The 20,981-nt window shown below is 43.0% G+C and overlaps 1 protein-coding gene and 1 long non-coding RNA gene across 2 annotated transcripts; one reads left to right on the top strand and one right to left on the bottom strand.

The window, feature by feature from the left end:
- Nucleotides 1–9,530: 9,530 nt before the first annotated feature.
- LOC128472408 (uncharacterized) lies at nucleotides 9,531–11,283 on the bottom strand. Its single transcript, XR_008346168.1, has 3 exons — nucleotides 11,194–11,283; nucleotides 10,309–10,387; nucleotides 9,531–9,669 (listed from the first exon to the last, which is right to left on the bottom strand). It is a non-coding gene; the product is annotated as an uncharacterized LOC128472408 (long non-coding RNA).
- A 7,373-nt stretch (nucleotides 11,284–18,656) lies between these two features.
- Nucleotides 18,657–20,396, top strand: LOC128474791 (protein N-lysine methyltransferase METTL21D-like). The gene is made up of 4 exons (XM_053457188.1): nucleotides 18,657–18,880; nucleotides 19,384–19,494; nucleotides 19,603–19,675; nucleotides 20,233–20,396. Exons 1-4 carry the CDS (start codon nucleotides 18,657–18,659, stop codon nucleotides 20,362–20,364), a joined length of 540 nt encoding a protein of 179 aa, XP_053313163.1. The 3' UTR covers nucleotides 20,365–20,396.
- Nucleotides 20,397–20,981: the final 585 nt, after the last annotated feature.

Here is a 20,981-nt window from a genome sequence, read left to right as displayed (position 1 = left end):
CTCCACAAGCAAAATGGACACTTAACTGCATACGTTGTATGGGGGGGGGGATTGTATCATACGTTGTATGATTTCTATTGAAAGGTGTATGTTTGGACATCAGAGGTCTCTCCTACAGAAGAAATGGTGACGAAAAGACCTCTGAGGTCTAGAAAGCTTATGTGCTTATAGCATGGACCAGGTTAAAAAAGTATAAAGATCAGTGGGTGCAGGGTTATGTAGCAAGAAGGAAAAATAGGAAACTAGAAATGTATGTACCTTTGGTATCCAGGTAGATAATTCCGATACCAGCCTGGAGTTAATTTTTAATTTTTTTTATATATATGACACCCCAGCCTAAAAAGCTTCCATCCACCAATTGGTGTACCCAAAACAAAAGTGCTCTGTGAAGACATGTAGAGTATGTTCTCTCCTCCATACACAATGAAAGTTTGGTGCTGGTACATGTCAGAGGTAAGGGTGATGCACAGTTCCCAAAACCACAGTGCATTATCAATAACAATAAAACGTGGTGGGGTATACCTTTCTGATCAAAGTCAACAGCCCTACTTAGTGTTAGGCAAAACCACAACATGGTATACAAAAGTTGTGATCTACCTGACCCAAGTTTCCGTGTTTAATACATAGGTACTTTAAGATAAATTTGGAACTGGAAAGAATTACACTTTTCTACAGTTCCAGCTAAAGATTTTGAGAAACATCCTCTGATCCAAAGACAAAAATGGCATTTTCTTTGTACAATCCCCCCACCAAACGCACAAAAAGTCTGCTATAAAAAAGGTATTAGGACAGACTCCTTAGGTACCACTGCCCTCCCTGTCCCTCTCTACCAGGTCTCTGTATCATACAAAAATAGGGAATTGGAAATGTTTTCAATAATATATATATATATCGTTCTGCTTTTGCTTTAACAGTAGGATTGCAATGACATCCTGGAGTGTTTTGATTCTGTTTTAGTTATGTTTATTTTTTATTAATACTGCTGTATTTTTGTAATACTATATTTTCTGACACGATCACAGTATGTTGATCTCCTCTCCGTATCTGGTCTTGTTCACTATTCATTCTAGAGTCTTTCGGACCCTGGTATGCTTACCGATTTGTTTTAGCGGACCGTTGTTTTACTGTGCAAACGCGGGAGGTGTCTCTCATTCCTCTAATGTACACACTATAACTTGTCTTTTACGCATACCTTGAATAAATGGAGATTTGAATTGAGATAAAAAAAACAAAAAACCGTAGGATTGCTGCAACTTAATAAAACAAGATGAAAATGTAGGGTATTTTGATGGCACATGACCTACATAAAAACTCTACGCAGCTATCAAAAAGTTTGTTCCAGGCAAGTTTAAAAAAAAATAATGTAAAAAAACCTATGCATGTAGGGTATTTCCATAATCTAAAAAACACATACTGGATTTCTCTGCCATAACTCATAACCTGTGCCAAAAAAATTCTAAAAAACACAGAAGGGTTGGTGAAAAAAAATTCAACAAAGTATTTCTATAGCTAATTTCGGCAGTGATTGGTGGCCAAATGTCTGCTTGGACTGTGTCCTGAAACCACTAGTGACATATCCTAGATTGGGTGGTGTTCATGGCTTCGTTTAAAATTTCCAGTTACAAACCCAACATACTAAATGTAAAAAAAAACAGTTCCAAAACAGCAATATACACCTTATAAGCCCAATTAAAATGCTCGAAATGCATATACAATCTGGACACCTGAATTGTTGTTGGGGGTATGTTCTGTCAATTTAACTGATTAAGTGAGGGTTTAGATATATATGAAAAATATGGGGTTTTAGTATTTTGTATAACATTACTCATTCTAAATGTTTAACTATGATGTGTGTGAAGATGTAAGTGACGTCTAAACATGAGACGCACGGATGCAAATTTGTAACCTTTTAAATGTATACATTGTCCTTTTTGTACACCTGTGCATTGGTGTTTTTTAATAAAGCATGAAATACCTGGCAAAGGGCCCTGAGGAAGCCAGCCCTTCAGCTCTTTAGCATACACACTGGTTGGGCCCGAACCATTGGTCTGGATAAACTCCATTCATTTTTGTTATTACATATGGTTACAGCTACTTTTAGTCAATAGTATAAAAAACACAACAGAAACTGATGGTCATTTAATTTGTTTATTATTAATTACAAAATTAATAGTCCAATTAATTAGGCCTAAAAGTAATGATCATGGTGACAGCTACCTCGAGACTCACGAAGAGTCACCTTTCAGCGCGCAGGAGAGGAAAAACCACCCTAAGGGTGGAAACCTCTGGGGAACCATGGCTTGAAAGATTGTCCTTCCCTCTGGACACTAAGAGGTTAACTGTGTATTTATACCTGTAGAAAAGAAAAGGCAAAACGTAATTGACAACACGGAAGCACAAAGCTTCTGTGGATGATTATGCCTCCACCGCAAGCTCTTTCCCTTTAATAGACTGCGTAACATCAGTTCAATATAAACGGACATCGCATTAAAAATAGACATCGCATTAAAAGTAGACATTGCATTACACATGGAGATAGCATTAAACATGGATGTAGACCTACTCACAGACATAGCATTAAACATGGACATAGCATTAAACATGGACATAGCATTAAACATGGACAGAGCATTAAACATGGACAGAGCATTACACATGGAGATAATGATACACATGGACATAGCATTACACATAGAGTTAACATTAAACATGGACATTGCATTACACAATGACATAGCATTAAACATGGACATAGCATTTGTCACGGAGCTGGCTTGTCCGACCGACTACCTCCGCTGTCTTGTGCTCCCTCAGCCTGGGACAACACACTTTCCCCGGTTCCCCAGTCACTAGCCGAGACTCAGTGTAGGGTAAAACCAAACGAAGACTGATTTATTTTGGACACACAGGGCTGGATATATCCAGCAAAACACCCATTTGACTGAAGGGCAGGTTCATAAAGGCAGGGTAATCACAGGTAACAAGGCCCAGCTGGATGTATTGGCTAGGGCTCAACCCAGGTAACAAGGCACACCTGAGTTCTGAGTGCTCCAGAGGGCGGAGGGCAGCCACTAGTGGTAGCAGATTTAAACACCACAGGTATAAAAAAAAGCCATGGTTCAGGCAGCGAAAAAGTGGTTCCTGACAGTACCCCCTCCCCAAGGAGCGGTCACTGAATGCGAACAGTCTGAACAAAATCTGTACACCTTTAATAAACTGAGCAGAAGGGTGTACTTAACGTGATTTCTTCTTTTTCTTTTTCGGTAAAGCTTGTTCACAGATCTCCAGGTCTTCATTTCTGATTATATTGCCATTAGAGGTAATAACACAATCAAAGGAAAGGTTATCTGTGGTGCAATCATAGGTCAAATTGGGACTGGATGCTGAAGAAGTTGATGAGAAGGTATGATTCAGTGCTTTCTCTTTCCATGTTCCAGGGGTCACATAGCTGCCCTGTACCCAGGGCACTACTGGGGGCAGGGGGGTAGTACCAGAACTGCACTGGTTCAAAACAGGAGAAGCAGACTTGGTATGGGAAGCACTGATGGAAGGTCCCTTCCTCCTCAGAGATGGAATAGGGTCATGTATCTTTGCTATCAGTCCAGAGGAGATATTAGGGGCTATGGTAGTCTCTGGTGTATCACACTTTGCTGAGGTAAGAGTGATAGGAGTTGCAATCATGGCTGAACAGAAAGCAATAGGAAGTTCATCCATATGGGAGCAACCCACACTGCCACAGACTGTAGAATCACAGAAGCTGCATTCCATCACAGAACAGTCATCAGGCTTCAGCTGGACATCCACTGGAGTTTGAGAAGCATTAGGAATCACCAGGGGTGGTATATACTCCATGGGTTCACTGTCCTGGGGAATAAAGCTACTTCCCCTTTTAGGAGAGCTCTGTGCTTGTGACGTAGACTGTTCAATCAGTACAGAGGGTTTGGGAGGTTTCAGAGGACATTGGGTGATCCAGTGTCCCTTTTTGCCACAGTAAAAGCAAGCCTCATCATCACGCCTTTGTTGCAATTCGGTTGTGGTAAGGGGTTCACGTTTCCTAGAAGATTCCTTTTTCATACTGGTAACAGGCTTGTTGGATTTCTCAGGTGTAGGTGAATGGTCTTCATGAGGACACAAAGCAGGGAGTCCGCTTGGATGGACGCAAAGCAGGGAGTCTGCTTGGAAGGACGCATAGCAGGGAGTCCGCTTGGAAGGACGCAAAGCGGGGAGTCCGCTTGGAAGGACGCAAAGCGGGGAGTCCGCTTGGAAGGACGCATCGCAGGGAGTCCGCTTGGAAGGACGCATAGCAGGGAGTCCGCTTGGAAGGACGCATAGCAGGGAGTCCGCTTGGAAGGACGCAAAGCAGGGAGTCCGCTTGGAAGGACGCAAAGCAGGGAGTCCGCTTGGAAGGACGCATAGCAGGGAGTCCGCTTGGAAGGACGCATAGCAGGGAGTCCGCTTGGAAGGACGCAAAGCAGCGAGTCCGCTTGGAAGGACGCAAAGCAGCGAGTCCGCTTGGAAGGACGCAAAGCAGCGAGTCCGCTTGGAAGGACGCAAAGCAGCGAGTCCGCTTGGAAGGACGCAAAGCAGCGAGTCCGCTTGGAAGGACGCAAAGCAGCGAGTCCGCTTGGAAGGACGCAAAGCAGCGAGTCCGCTTGGAAGGACGCAAAGCAGCGAGTCCGTTTGGAAGGACGCAAAGCAGCGAGTCCGCTTGGAAGGACGCAAAGCAGCGAGTCCGCTTGGAAGGACGCAAAGCAGCGAGTCCGCTTGGAAGGACGCAAAGCAGCGAGTCCGCTTGGAAGGACGCAAAGCAGCGAGTCCGCTTGGAAGGACGCAAAGCAGCGAGTCCGCTTGATCAGGACGCAAAGCAGCGAGTCCGCTTGGAAGGACGCAAAGCAGCGAGTCCGCTTGATCAGGACGCAAAGCAGCGAGTCCGCTTGATCAGGACGCAAAGCAGCGAGTCCGCTTGATCAGGACGCAAAGCAGCGAGTCCGCTTGATCAGGACGCAAAGCAGCGAGTCCGCTTGATCAGGACGCAAAGCAGCGAGTCCGCTTGATCAGGACGCAAAGCAGCGAGTCCGCTTGATCAGGACGCAAAGCAGCGAGTCCGCTTGATCAGGACGCAAAGCAGCGAGTCCGCTTGATCAGGACGCAAAGCAGCGAGTCCGCTTGATCAGGACGCAAAGCAGCGAGTCCGCTTGATCAGGACGCAAAGCAGCGAGTCCGCTTGATCAGGACGCAAAGCAGCGAGTCCGCTTGATCAGGACGCAAAGCAGCGAGTCCGCTTGATCAGGACGCAAAGCAGCGAGTCCGCTTGATCAGGACGCAAAGCAGCGAGTCCGCTTGATCAGGACGCAAAGCAGCGAGTCCGCTTGATCAGGACGCAAAGCAGCGAGTCCGCTTGATCAGGACACAAAGCAGGGAACCAGGAACAGTACAGGTGCCGAGCCACAGCAGGAAGATCCATAGACTTCAATACAAAGGCCCTGACTGAAGGGCAGGGCAGGTTCATAAAGGCAGGGTAATCACAGGTAACAAGGGCCAGCTGGATGTATTGGCTAGGGCTCAACCCAGGTAACAAGGCACACCTGAGTTCTGAGTGCTCCAGAGGGCGGCCACTAGTGGTAGCAGATTTAAACACCACAGGTATAAAAAAAGCCATGGTTCAGGCAGCGAAAAAGTGGTTCCTGACAATAGCATTAAACATGGACATAGCATTGCACATAGAGATAACATTAAACATGGAGATAGCATTAAACACTGACACTGCCTTACACATGGATAAAGCATTAAACATGGACATAGCATTTGTGACAGTGTAAACCCCAGGGAGATGCTTAGTGTGGCATTTGGGTACAGGTGCTATCCAGATCGTAAATATGGGTCCCTGGGGTGGAGCAATTGGAGAGCAGGGTGGGCCAATGCTCCGTTTCCCCATGCTGTGGAAATTCCATGCCGAGTTTTCCAGGAGGCAAGAAATCTGCAGGATCCGGTCCGGGATTCCTATGGGGCCGGCATCAGGCACAGGTGCTGGACATTAAAAGCCCCTGGAGCTTGATACTCAGAGAGACTGTTGGGGGAAGAGGAAGTTTCCCTGTGCTCCTAGGGCAAGGAGAGGCCCCGAAGAAGAGAATCCCTGAGCCAAGTGAGGCAATACCTGCCTGGACGTTTTGTGTGTTGTCTGGGGGAGGTTTTCCAGAGCCTGGCGTAGCTGGGTCTGGCTGGGAGGTTGAGGTAGTGGGTGATTAGGCTGGTCAGTCTGCACCAGCATAGTTCAGTTAGAGACATACCATGCAACAGTCAAACAGTGGTTTTTGGGGTTTAAGCGGTTAAAATAAAGTGAATTTTTTTTTTTCTCTTTTTTTTTTTTTTGTTTTTCGTTTTTTTTTTTGGGTTCCTGCTTTCTGCCCACAGACCATAGCAGTGCTTTGCCCGCATCCTCCACCATATGTGACAAACCCTATAGCATGAGGGCCATACATGTCACTTTTAGGGGCCCTAAGCACCTAAGTCCTCTAGGGCAATTAGAGCCAGGAACAGCAGCTCATTTTTTTTTTTTTTTTTTTCGTTTTTTTTTTTTTTGGTTCCTGCTTTCTGCCCACAGACCATAGCAGTGCTTTGCCCGCATCCTCCACCATATGTGACAAACCCTATAGCATGAGGGCCATACATGTCACTTTTAGGGGTCCTAAGCACCTAAGTCCTCTAGGGCAATTAGAGCCAGGAACAGCAGCTCATTTTTTTTTGTTTTTTTTCCTCCTTATTTTAACCGCTTAAACCCCAAAAACCACTGTTTGACTGTTGCATGGTATGTGCCCTTGTGTATTGCTGGCTGAAATACATATCTTATGGAGGATGGCCTTGATGTGTTTGTGACGACTTATTGATGATCAGGACGTGAAGTTTCTTTTTGCTGGATAAAAGTATTGCATATCTGTGAAACCTGCAAAAGAAATGTCCAGGCAGGTATTGCCTCACTTGGCTCAGGGATTGTCTTCTTCGGGGCCTCTCCTTGCCCTGGGAGTACAGGGAACTTCCACTTCCCCCAACAGTCTCTCTGAGTATCAAGCTCCAGGGGTTTTTAATGTCCAGCACCTGTGCCTGATGCCGGCCCCATAGGAATCCCGGACCGGATCCTGTGGACTTCTTGCGTCCTGGAAAACTTGGCATGGAATTTCCACAGCATGGGGAAACGGAGCATTTCCCACCCTGCTCTCCAATTGCTCCACCCTAGGGACCCATATTTACGATCTGGATAGCACCTGTACCCAAATGCCACACTAAGCATCTCCCTGGGGTTTACACTGTCACACATTACACATAGAGATAACATTAAATATGGACATAGCATTAAACATGGACATAACACTACTCATTGAGATAGCATTAAACATGGAGTTAACATGCAACACATCGGAAGGATTTCATTTTGGAATGTATCGATTTTATTTTGAAATATAACTATTTCTTGTTTGAACACCAGTTTCAGGACACAAAGCAGGGAACCAGGAACAGTACAGGTGCCGAGCCACAGCAGGAAGATCCATAGACTTCAATACAAAGGCCCTGACTGAAGGGCAGGGCAGGTTCATAAAGGCAGGGTAATCACAGGTAACAAGGGCCAGCTGGATGTATTGGCTAGGGCTCAACCCAGGTAACAAGGCACACCTGAGTTCTGAGTGCTCCAGAGGGCGGCCACTAGTGGTAGCAGATTTAAACACCACAGGTATAAAAAAAAGCCATGGTTCAGGCAGCGAAAAAGTGGTTCCTGACAATAGCATTAAACATGGACATAGCATTGCACATAGAGATAACATTAAACATGGAGATAGCATTAAACACTGACACTGCCTTACACATGGATAAAGCATTAAACATGGACATAGCATTTGTGACAGTGTAAACCCCAGGGAGATGCTTAGTGTGGCATTTGGGTACAGGTGCTATCCAGATCGTAAATATGGGTCCCTGGGGTGGAGCAATTGGAGAGCAGGGTGGGCCAATGCTCCGTTTCCCCATGCTGTGGAAATTCCATGCCGAGTTTTCCAGGAGGCAAGAAATCTGCAGGATATGGTCCGGGATTCCTATGGGGCCGGCATCAGGCACAGGTGCTGGACATTAAAAGCCCCTGGAGCTTGATACTCAGAGAGACTGTTGGGGGAAGAGGAAGTTTCCCTGTGCTCCTAGGGCAAGGAGAAGCCCCGAAGAAGAGAATCCCTGAGCCAAGTGAGGCAATACCTGCCTGGACGTTTTGTGTGTTGTCTGGGGGAGGTTTTCCAGAGCCTGGCGTAGCTGGGTCTGGCTGGGAGGTTGAGGTAGTGGGTGATTAGGCTGGTCAGTCTGCACCAGCATAGTTCAGTTAGAGACATACCATGCAACAGTCAAACAGTGGTTTTTGGGGTTTAAGCGGTTAAAATAAAGTGAATTTTTTTTTTCTCTTTTTTTTTTTGTTTTTTTCGTTTTTTTTTTTTGGTTCCTGCTTTCTGCCCACAGACCATAGCAGTGCTTTGCCCGCATCCTCCACCATATGTGACAAACCCTATAGCATGAGGGCCATACATGTCACTTTTAGGGGTCCTAAGCACCTAAGTCCTTTAGGGCAATTAGAGCCAGTAACAGCAGCTCGTTTTTTTTTCGTTTTTTTTTTTTTGGTTCCTGCTTTCTGCCCACAGACCATAGCAGTGCTTTGCCCGCATCCTCCACCATATGTGACAAACCCTATAGCATGAGGGCCATACATGTCACTTTTAGGGGTCCTAAGCACCTAAGTCCTCTAGGGCAATTAGAGCCAGGAACAGCAGCTCATTTTTTTTTGTTTTTTTTTCCTCCTTATTTTAACCGCTTAAACCCCAAAAACCACTGTTTGACTGTTGCATGGTATGTGCCCTTGTGTATTGCTGGCTGAAATACATATCTTATGGAGGATGACCTTGATGTGTTTGTGACGACTTATTGATGATCAGGACGTGAAGTTTCTTTTTGCTGGATAAAAGTATTGCATATCTGTGAAACCTGCAAAAGAAATGTCCAGGCAGGTATTGCCTCACTTGGCTCAGGGATTGTCTTCTTCGGGGCCTCTCCTTGCCCTGGGAGCACAGGGAACTTCCACTTCCCCCAACAGTCTCTCTGAGTATCAAGCTCCAGGGGTTTTTAATGTCCAGCACCTGTGCCTGATGCCGGCCCCATAGGAATCCCGGACCGGATCCTGTGGACTTCTTGCGTCCTGGAAAACTCGGCATGGAATTTCCACAGCATGGGGAAACGGAGCATTTCCCACCCTGCTCTCCAATTGCTCCACCCTAGGGACCCATATTTACGATCTGGATAGCACCTGTACCCAAATGCCACACTAAGCATCTCCCTGGGGTTTACACTGTCACACATTACACATAGAGATAACATTAAATATGGACATAGCATTAAACATGGACATAACACTACTCATTGAGATAGCATTAAACATGGAGTTAACATGCAACACATCGGAAGGATTTCATTTTGGAATGTATCGATTTTTTTTTGAAATATAACTATTTCTTGTTTGAACACCAGTTTTACCGTCATCTATGTGGGACAGCCATGGGTGCCAGGTTCGTGCCGAGTTACGCCAACCTTTTCGTAGCCGAATGGGAAGCAGAACAGATATGGCACAACAATCCATTTGAAGCAGACCTGGTGCAGTGGAAGAGATATATCGATGACGTGTTAATTATATGGAGGGGAACACTGGATAAATTACATCAATTTATAGAATACATCAACCAGAACCAATACAACCTAAAATTTACTTTCAACATACTAAAGCAAAGTGTTGAATTCTTGGATGTGGAACTATTCACAGAAGGCAATGCTCCAGAAATTATAAAAATGCTACCGATGCCAATGGTTTCATTGATTACACAAGCTGTCATCACCCAGCATGGTTAGATAACATCCCCACGGGGCAGATGATGAGAATAAATTTACTTTTAATATCTGTGGTGTGTTTTATAAAGTCCTGGTCCCGTGTACAGTTCCTCCTTATTCTCATCATCTGCCCCGTGGGGATGTTATCTAACCATGCTGGGTGAAACCCTGAAATCTTTCTTGTTCATATTATGTTCGGGCTTTCCTTTTAGTAGATGAGATCTGTCCATTTGTTCCACTTTCTGTTGACTTCTCGCTAATAACTCTATTGAGTTATTAGCGAGAAGTCAACAGAAAGTGGAACAAATGGACAGATCTCATCTACTAAAAGGAAAGCCCGAACATAATATGAACAAGAAAGATTTCAGTTTTTCATTCATTAAGGAATATAATACTAAGGCTTACCACATTAAAAAGATATTGCGGAAACACTAGCATGTCCTGAAGAGCGATGACATTTTAGGTCCCCTCTTACCGGAAAAACCTCAAATCGTATACAAAAAAAACAAATAATTTGAAAAACATTTTCCTCCCAACAAAAGAAAACAGAAATTAATTTTAATACCTTTCTGGGCAATAAACCCATTGTTTTTTGCCCATGCGGTAGGTGCAAGATGTGCACCTACCTACCAAGGAAAACAAACAGTTTTATCAGTAATAGGACAGGGACTACATACGAAATTAAGAAATTCATCACCTGCACCACCAAATCTGTAATTTATTTATTACAATGTCCATGTGGTGCACAGTATGGGGGAAGAACAACCAGACCACTTAAAGGAAGAATTTAGGAACATCTTGGGAACATTATGAATTCAAGCATTAAACACGGTGTCCCGCGATACTGTAATTCATGTCCTGTTTTCTCAATTAATCAATTTTGAATCATGGGAATAGACACTGTACCCCCAAATTGTAGAGGAGGGAATAGTGCAGAAAACATTTCAAGAAAGGAAACTAAGTGGATCTTTAAATTAGGAACATATAAAAAAAGGAGGCTTGAACATAAACTTGGATATTCACGCTTTCACCTAAGGGATCCTAACCCCCATTTGAAATAAATAGACACAGACTACTTATTCATTCATGGGTTCTTCAATATTACTTTTTACTATACACAATTCCAATATTTCATATTTTGTATTATTGTTTGGCATATTGCTCTCTTTTCTGTGGATTCATATAGACATTTATGTATAAACAAAACCCATAGTATGTTTAGTTATAGTTCATATATCCACGTTTAATGCAATCACATCCTTAAACGTTTACATCCTATAGCGTTTATACTTAGCGTTCATGTTAATCCGTCTTCAAATGTCATTTCTTAACATCTGCACAGCACAGCACAGCAGGACACTAGGACATGATGCAACACCAAGAAAAGAGACAGCCCTACGGAGAAGGAGAAGCCGTTTCTATGGGGACGCGTATAAACAGAATGACGGCAGTACGCACATCCAGCCTCCAATACGTCCTCACGTATTGTGGAATGACGTAACAGCGCCACCTAGTGTACATGTGCGTACAACACGTCCTCATGTTCTGGGAAACAACGTTACACCGCCATCTAGCGTATATAGAAGAAAATACAACGAATTAACACACATAAAAAGAGTGGAAGAAGCGATCAAATACTTTTTTCCTGAGGAAGCCATTAAAGCCGAAACGCGTTGAGGAAAGACTTTTTATTTCACTGAATCGTTTGACGTTTACATATTTATATTTTATATATCTTAAAGTACTTTTTTTTAAAATTTAAATAAAATTATTTTAAAGGCATATTCCCGTAATAAACCTATATCTTTAAATATAAGCAGCAGTTGATTATTCTTTGGGGGTGGTTTTCCCGCTCCCTGGCTGGAAGAAGTTGCCGCACTGTATCACAGCGTTCGGGGGATTGGACCTGAAATTCCATGACATTTGGAGAAGAGATCCTGGACACCGTGGGCTTCCCCTACCCCCCTCCCTGAGCGCACCTTGCACATAATTTTACGTGCATTGGATCCCGTGATTGCAACCATTTACTACCTTTTTCACAAGCTGCTATGAGAGGGGAATGAGAAACAGACACAAATCTTCAGCACTATTGTGAGTGCAACTAACGCAATATAATTAACACCGTATTGACTGAACAGTCTACACTATTGTTGTTTCGTTTGTTTTTCTTACATGAGCGCCCCCTATTGAAATTGAACCTATACTTTACAACACCTGGAGAGAGTTGTTTTTAAGGAGGCAGCTGTGAGAAAACAAAAGGGAAGTATTTTTAAGAGATTTACTTATTTAGCACACACTATTTTTAGGGCACACCGGTTCTCCTCACAATCTTTTTACTAAAGCACACACACCCAGGCACTCACACTAACACAACCAGACAATCACCACTAATACACACACACCCAGACATTCACACTAACACCACCAGACCCATACATTAACACACACCCAGACACTAACACAACCAGACAATCAGCACTAATACACACACCCAGACATTCACACTAACACAACCAGACCCATACATTAACACACACCCTGACACTAACACAACCAGACAATCAGCACTAATACACACACCCAGACATTCACACTAACACAACCAGACCCATACATTAACACACACCCTGACACTAACACAACCAGACAATCAGCACTAATACACACACAGACACTCACACTAACACAACAAGGCCCATACATTAACACACATGCACAGACACTTAAACTAGCACAAATGCATGCTATCATACCCAGAGAAACACACATAGACAATATCATACCCATACACACACAGTCATAACATGCCTGCACACACAGTCATAACATGCCTGCACACACACTAACATAAAACAATAGAAGAATTCCGCGCATATTCAGCGAATATCAATCACTGATCTGAGGAGTAAGTATTGGGGGTTGCAAAAAAACAACCCCCCCCCGATGTTTTAATTTAAACCCTGTGCGGACGCACACCTGTAAGGCCGGCCCTGGCGGGGGCTTCCGAGCCCCTTTGAGTGGCGGACCCGGTCGCAGTTGCGGCGGGTTTAAGGGGCAGGTGCATTTTTCGGTGCACAAGTTTATAGCAAGATGCACAAAACATTTCATAAAAGCCAAAATACACCTACATTTCCATTCCGACATGTCATGTTTGGGACAGTCTATTTTAGTAGTATTAATTTTAATTCCAACTATGTACCACATGAGAGATACAAAAATAAAATACCTGTATTAACACCAATATAGGCTATGCAATGTAATACTTCAAGTGTAAAAAAGGAACTATTATTTATTAACTCTAGTTACCTGGGGAAAGAAATATATTTTTGCGAGCAGTTGATAGGAAAGCTACAGGTTGCAGGTGCAACTTATAACCGTTACAAAAATAAAAATGCCCTGGTCCCCAAACCTTAATAGAACTTAAGATACTGGAAACGGCATGTGATGTAATTCTCTGCACTAAGGGAATGACATCCGTAGTTCCCGCTGGTCTCTAATCTTTTGTTCGGAGCTTGGAAGACACTGACCCCGGCATATAACAGCCCTCTGCCATAGTGACCGTCGAACCAGTTGCCTCAGATTCTGGTATTGTTCTGTAGGCAGAGTAGTGGTGTAGCAGGAGAGGATGACCCGCAGCAGCCCCTGGAATTCTGATACCACATCCATGTGTTCGTCAAGGCGACCGAAGTCTGTCGTCCTGTCGGTTAATCCCGGTAGAAAGTAAGTGTCCCTCAGACTAAGAAGCAATCCCGCCGCTTGCCACCAATGTCACGGGGCTGGCTAGTCCGACCGACTACCTCCGCTGTCTTGTGCTCCCTTAGCCTGGGACAACACTTTCCCCAGTTCCCCAGTCACTCGCCGAGACTCAGTGTAGGGTAAAACCAAACGAAGACTGATTTATTTTGGACACACAGGGCTGGATATATCCATCAAAACACACATTTACATAAAATAAGATATTGGGACACAAACCGCCCCCCTTAATCTGCCTCCCAGAGACAACAGGGGCAGTCACGAGATTAACAATACAATGGGGGGGGGGACTGATTTATACAACATTAAACTGAAACAATGGCAGTCACTCCCTGGTTGCAGATCCTGGCTGTCTGCTGGAGATAATCCCCTCAGCAAGTGATGAGATGATACTGCTGGGGGTAGCCACAGAAGTCTTTACAAACCCAGGGCCCATAGTCAATAGGGAGGAGGCTGGCAGTCAGGCTTCTCCAGTAGTCCCAGTGATGGAGGGTTCCGTCACAGCATTAAACATAGAGATAACATTATCCTATGGGCATTCCATCAATACTGTCATTCACCTGTCATTCCATAGAACACAGCTATAATTCCACTTAATATGAGGTTTAGAACCTATAACTGTACTAGGGGAGTATACATGACACAGTTCTATATGATATTTAAAATGGTTTTCTCTAAAAAACAAGTTTAATTTTTCTCCCATTATATCCTATGGGCATTCACTCAATTCACATTCACTCAATCACTATAATCCCACATAATCTGAGTTTTAGATCCTGTGTCTGTGCTAGGGGAGAATGTGTGCCAAAGATCTAAATGATATGTTTTAAATTCAAAATCAATTATTCTTTTACCTTCCATTATAGTCAATGGGCATTTCTCCCCATTAAAGTCTATGGGCATTCCTCCCCATTAAAGTCTATGGGCATTCCTCCCCATTATAGTCTATGGGCATTCCTCCCCATTATAGTCTATGGGCATTCCTCCCCATTATAGTCTATGGGCATTCCTCCCCATTATAGTCTATGGGCATTCCTCCCCATTATAGTCTATGGGCATTCCTCCCCATTAAAGTCTATGGGCATTCCTCCCCATTAAAGTCTATGGGCATTCCTCCCCATTAAAGTCTATGGGCATTCCTCCCCATTAAAGTCTATGGGCATTCCTCCCCATTAAAGTATATGGGCATTCCTCCCCATTAAAGTCTATGGGCATTCCTCCCCATTAAAGTCTATGGGCATTCCTCCCCATTAAAGTCTATGGGCATTCCATTTTGTCATTCGTTTTAGTATGTCCCTTGTATCAAGCGCTGCATAAACTGCTGGCGCTATATAAATAAAAGATAATAATAATAATGATAATAATAAATATGTGCAGGAATATTTCTCTACCAAACACATTATACAGAGAGATTTCCAGCTGCTGCTTCATGTTAAAGTTACTTTGTTACATGTGAATAGCGGAGCCGATGAGTTTTACAGCAGCTCAGATGTTTCTTCTGGGCGTTTATTTCTTTGCAACCAGACAGACGAATGGGATTTCCAAAAACAAAAATATTGGACAAATTTTGTCCGTTCCGGAGACGGACATATTTCACAGAATACGAAGACATTGTTTCTACTGAAAACTAACACAAAAGAAACTTTCAACATAATATACATAAAATTGCTTTAGGTTTACTCCCTTGTGACCAATGATGTACGTCATGAAAAGATGGTAGCACAGAACTCATGATGTACCTGGTACATAACCGGTTAAATCGCTCCCACATCAACGAGATCAACAAGAGCATGGGGGGGGCACTGCTGCTGATGGCTCCCCGATCAGAGCCATCAATCAATGGCAGATCTTCCATGCTACAGCCAATCACATGCATGGAAAAAGTCAAAAGACAAAGGTGATGCTTGCAAGCATTTCCTTTGTCTCGGCTCTCAGTGATTGTGAACGGGTTTTTTTTACTATATTTAATTTTTTTTTTTTATTTTATATGGTTAGTATGGTACTTAGTAGGGAATGTTTTAGATATGGAAAGGAAGGTGTTAAAAAAAAATGAAACAGGAATCTAGGGTGATTTGTAAATTAGGGATATGTTAAGCAATAAAATGTTTGGTAATTGTTCATTTTATATATCTTTTATATATAAAACTTTATTTCATAAAGAAATTGCTTCACATATATGAATATGAATTTTGAGAAAATCCCTACTTGTCCAAAAAAAATGTATATAATTCATGTGCGTACACGAACTGAGAAATGGGAACATAGCTGTTTAAGTCGTGTAGTGATTTTGGTGTTTTAATCCATTAGTAAAATGAAACAAAAATCCCTAACATACCCGTTACAATGAGATGAGGAGTGGATGCACAACAGATGAGTAATAGCAATAGTCCTGCAGTATAACAACTACAGGGATTTGCTACAAAAGATTGGCTTGTAAGCTAGAATTTCTGTGTTTATAACTCAGAATAAGTCAGTTTGTCCAAACGTGACCTACTATCGCTACTCTCAGTAATAGAGTGATTGTCTGGGCTCGTGATCCCTTAATGTATACACTTAGAATGTGTGACATCACAAAGCTATGACACAACAATTGACCAGTTACCATGGTGATGATGTAAACAGTCATGTGGAATTCAATAGCCTTGCAAAGTAGCAGTTATGCTGGCTTGCTAAGCTTTCTTTTTAATGCAATGAAAAGGTATTAATGATGAAAGTTTAAGTTTACTTGTTTCATATCAGTCCCTGTGTGCTTCTGTCCTATTTGTTGTCCATCTTGTTTATGAACCCAGAACACAATGTATTTTGGTTTAATGACTACAGCTTCGACAAGAAGCTACAGACAAACGGTAATCCCTACTTGCCCCCCAAAATGTATATATAATTTGAGTGGGTAGACTAACTGAGAAAAACAGAAATAACTGTTAAAGAAAGAAATAGGAAAAACTCGTACAATAACCCTGTCCCTTAATGGTGCACGGGGTGTATGCTCCTTGTTTGATGTTATGAGTGATTTTGGTGTTTTTATCCATTAGTAAAATGAAACAAAAATCCCTAACATACCCGTTACAATGAGATGAGGAGTGGATGCGCAACAGATGAGTAATAGCAATAGTCCTGCAGTATAACAACTACAGGGAGTTGCTACAAAAGATTGGCTTGTAAGCTAGAATTTCTGGGTTAATAACTCAGAATAAGTCAGTTGGTCCAAACGTGACCTACAATCGCTGCTCTCAGTAATAGAGTGATTGTCTGGGCTCGTGATCCCCTAATGCATACACTTAGAATGTGTGACATCACAAAGCTATGACACAACAATTGACCTGTTACCATGGAGATGATGCACCACCATGCCAAAACTGTAGTGGGAAATGGGTGTGTCACAGTGACATCATAAACCTATCAATGCTGTAAACAGTCATGTGGAATTCAATAGCCTTGCAAAGTAGCAGTTATGCTGGACTGCTAAGCTTTCTTTTTAATGCAATAAAAATGTATTAATGATAAAAGTTTTAGTTTACTTGTTTCATATCAGTCCCTGTGTGCTTCTGTCCTATTTGTTTTCCACCTTGTTTATGAGCACAGAACACAATTTATTTTGGTGAAATAACTACAGTTTCAACAATAAACTACAAACGGTATATTATACTAAAACAAGAAAATGTTTATTTAACATGTAAATTATAGTAGTACATAATAATATAAGTATTTAGAGAATGTATATAGTTATATTTATATAGTTGGGGAAAATGTCTAAGTAGAACAGCAGCTTTAATTTAGAGAAATCAGGAAGATGCATTATGCATTATTCCCCCAGATATAGATATATGCCTTATATCCCCTGATATTCCACTGTGCCCCCCTGACATGCCTTATAACCTCCTATATGCCACTCTGACCCCAGATATGCCCCTCTGCCCCCCAAATATGCCTTTTACCCCTTATATGGTCATGTCACACTGGTGCTCCATCATAGAAGCCCGGCCGGAAGTCGACGACAGTAGTGGAGGATGTCTGCGCGCATCGCACAGACACCTGCCGGCTGTCAGAGAGGAGGATCCGGGTCCCCTGCAGCGCTGTATTATTATCCAACCACTAATCAAGGTCTGATTATAAGACGAAGTGTATTTTTCAGAGCATTTGCTCTGAAAAAACCCTAATTTTATATTCCATAAAATCGATTCAACATTGTCGATTAGAATTTTTTTCTCTCACGCAGTATAATTTACCCGTTTATATATATATTTATGACAATAATATTGTGTTGATCTTTGGTACCAATTTGCCTTTTTATAAGTTTTCTTCCACCCATCCTGGATTTATAGGATCTTAACCCTGCGTGGCCAATGCAGCCTTTCTTGGATATTGTACCCTGTGCATGGCTGTTAAACACACAGTGGCGGCAGAGTGCGATAGAGACGCTTTTATAAAGAAGAAAACGCTTTAAACATATTAAGAGAAAAACGGATTTTAATTTCAGTTCCAAGTGCATTCCATGTTATGTGCATTTACATATCCGTGAGCAATTCTAATATGAAACGTGGCTGTTGCTTTATTATTATATATTATATTCTCGTATACAGTACACATTGTGCAAGTGTCAGTCACCGAGCGGGCGCCAGAGACAGACAGACACACCGAGCAGAGACAGACAGACAGGCAGACAGACAGGCAGACACACCGAGCGGACGCCACAGACAGACGGACACACACACCGGGCAGACGCCAGTGACAGCCAGAGACACACCGAGCGGACGCCAGAGACACATCCCCCCTCCCGAACGGACACCGGCGCGCTATCAGTTCAATGCATTTCCACTCATTTCAGTCTCCGGTTTCCGGCAGTACTTTGTACCATGTGATCAGTCACATGATCTGACAACCTCTTTAGAGTCCTACTGGGTAGGAACTAGCAGCTGTTTGGGCTTTGTGGGCGTCAATGCTGGCACAGTGAGGACGCGGGCACCTGAGGGGTTTGGCCTGTCGTGACGGACCCGAGGGCAATGTTTTTGCGGAAGCTGGAGCGCAGTGATGGGACGGTTCTGGCGATTCAGCAGCTGAGCTCCGGAGACGTAGGCTGCGTGGTGTGGGACGCCGCTATCGTACTATCCAAGTTCCTGGAGGGCGAGGAGTTTGTGGGCCCTGGATTCCATAAGCTGAGGGGGAGATCGGTTCTGGAGCTGGGGTCTGGCACCGGCATTGTGGGGATCATGGCGGCAACCCTCGGGTAAGTGGCAGATCTGGTGCCACACAATGTAAATAAATGACTGATATATTCTTTATGAGGAGAGTAATAAATCTCAACTATAATTTTATAACCCTTTTAGAAATATGAATGAAACCAAGTTATGTTTTTTCATTAACTTGGCATAATCAATACATATAGGTTATATAGGTGCCTGTGTGTACGTGGATATACATTTATAGATTCATTCAGTACATAAAAAATATGGCCTGCTCCCTTATAAAACACTACAGCATGACTTCCAACGCATACCTACCAAGTGTCCCGAAATTCCTGCTTCCCTCTTTCCTCACGGATGCCCCTGTTTTGTATGTACTCAGAATATCGGACGCTGCTGCCCATTTCCCACCCGCCATGATAATATTCTAAAAGCAGATTTTTTTTTTCCTTTTAGCTCCAAAATATCCATTGATGATTCTATGCTTTTGATCTTTTACTTGGCACGACTATTCTTTCATTCTAAGTACAATTTATTTTCTGTACAGGGCAGACGTCACGTTGACGGATCTTGAAGACTTGAAGGACTTGATGAACGTGAACATTGAAAGCAACAAGGATCTAATCACCGGTAGCTGCCGAGCGAAGGTACTAAAATGGTTTGTATATCTCGGCTTGGTGGCAATAGGTTCTCTTTACTAGGATATGATTCGCCTTTAAATAATTAATCATGTTGTTAATACTTGGGGATATGTTTTCTTCTTCAGGGGTGAGGATGTCACAGAGTTCCTGCCTTCACCTAACTACATTTTGATGGCGGACTGCATATACTATGAAGAGGTGCGGGTGCTTCCGTATTTATTACATGGCTCAAAAGAGATCTTGTCTAAAATGGAAATGTGATGGCAGATATGTTCCATTTAGCCCATCTAATCTGCTGGGGTTTTTTTTGGGGGGGGGTCCCCTCCTGGTGTTAAAGACTCAATTCTTGATCTTGGTTTTGGGTAGGCCTATACCTATGGGACTCATGTTTAAATGTTCTTACTGCATTAACCTGCTGCAATCAGGCTGGTTCAGGTATTAGAATAGTGTGTATCATATGTGCCCACCTTGGTGCTGTGACACCCCTGAATGTTATTTGCTATATGTTTATTATGTCCGTCCTGTGAGTAGTTCCCTCATTAGGGTAATGTATAAAATCTGTATATGTATTGTAAGGGCCACTGGGCGGTATGCTAGGGGAGTAGGGATAAAGACATAAGTCTTGGACTTAACTCTGTCTCACCAATGGACCAATCAAAGACTTACATCAATTTTATTTCATGATCTCACCAGGTATATTGAAATTCTGTCATTATCAACACATGTAAACCTGTTTATTTTTGTTATTAATACAGTCCTTGTGTCTGCTGCTGAAGACCCTTAAAGATCTCTGTAGCCTGGAGACTTGTATCCTGTGCTGTTACGAACAAAGAACCACTGGGAAAAACCCTGAAATTGAAAGAAGATTTTTTGAGGTGAGATCATAGAGCCCCCCTTGATAGGTTTAAATATTTCTGCTTCTGCAGATTGTTAAACACATTTTTGTTGCTAGTATCAGTTTATCCGTCCTTGGTCTGTCGTTTTTGTCTGGTCTACTAAACAAACAGCCTGTTCCTCTATAATACTGCCCGTGGTAAACGTTAGAATGGCTCTGTCTCAATCACTCAGCTCTGGAGCTCTGACTAATATAGCCTGTGGGAAAAAAGGATTCCATTATCGTGGCTCTAGGAGTCAGCTCAGTGTGTTGCTTGAGCAGGGAAGGCACCCTAAATATCACATGACTGGCAATGTCGGTCTGCAGATAAAAGGGGGTATAATGGGACAATATTAGATAAAACCAATATTTTTGTATACAGGTCTTTGTGTTATGGTACTACAGGCAGACAACCTGCGCTATGGACGCAGACAACCCCCGCTGCTAACCGCATCTCCTTCCGGCTGCAGCGGAAGTTGCGAATTGTGTAGACGTCTACCCGCTGCAGCGACTACACAGCAGGGAATCGGAAGCACCGTTAAGTGTGTGTGTGTGTGGGGGTTAAATGGGGGGCATAAAGCATTTCTGTAGGCAGAGTGCTCTATGATGCCTTTAACCCCCTTAATGCCT

Source organism: Spea bombifrons, chromosome 2 (genome assembly GCF_027358695.1).
Source record: "Spea bombifrons isolate aSpeBom1 chromosome 2, aSpeBom1.2.pri, whole genome shotgun sequence".
In the NCBI taxonomy this organism is placed as follows: Eukaryota; Metazoa; Chordata; class Amphibia; order Anura; family Pelobatidae; genus Spea; species Spea bombifrons.
This window is presented reverse-complemented; position numbering and strand designations above follow the sequence as displayed.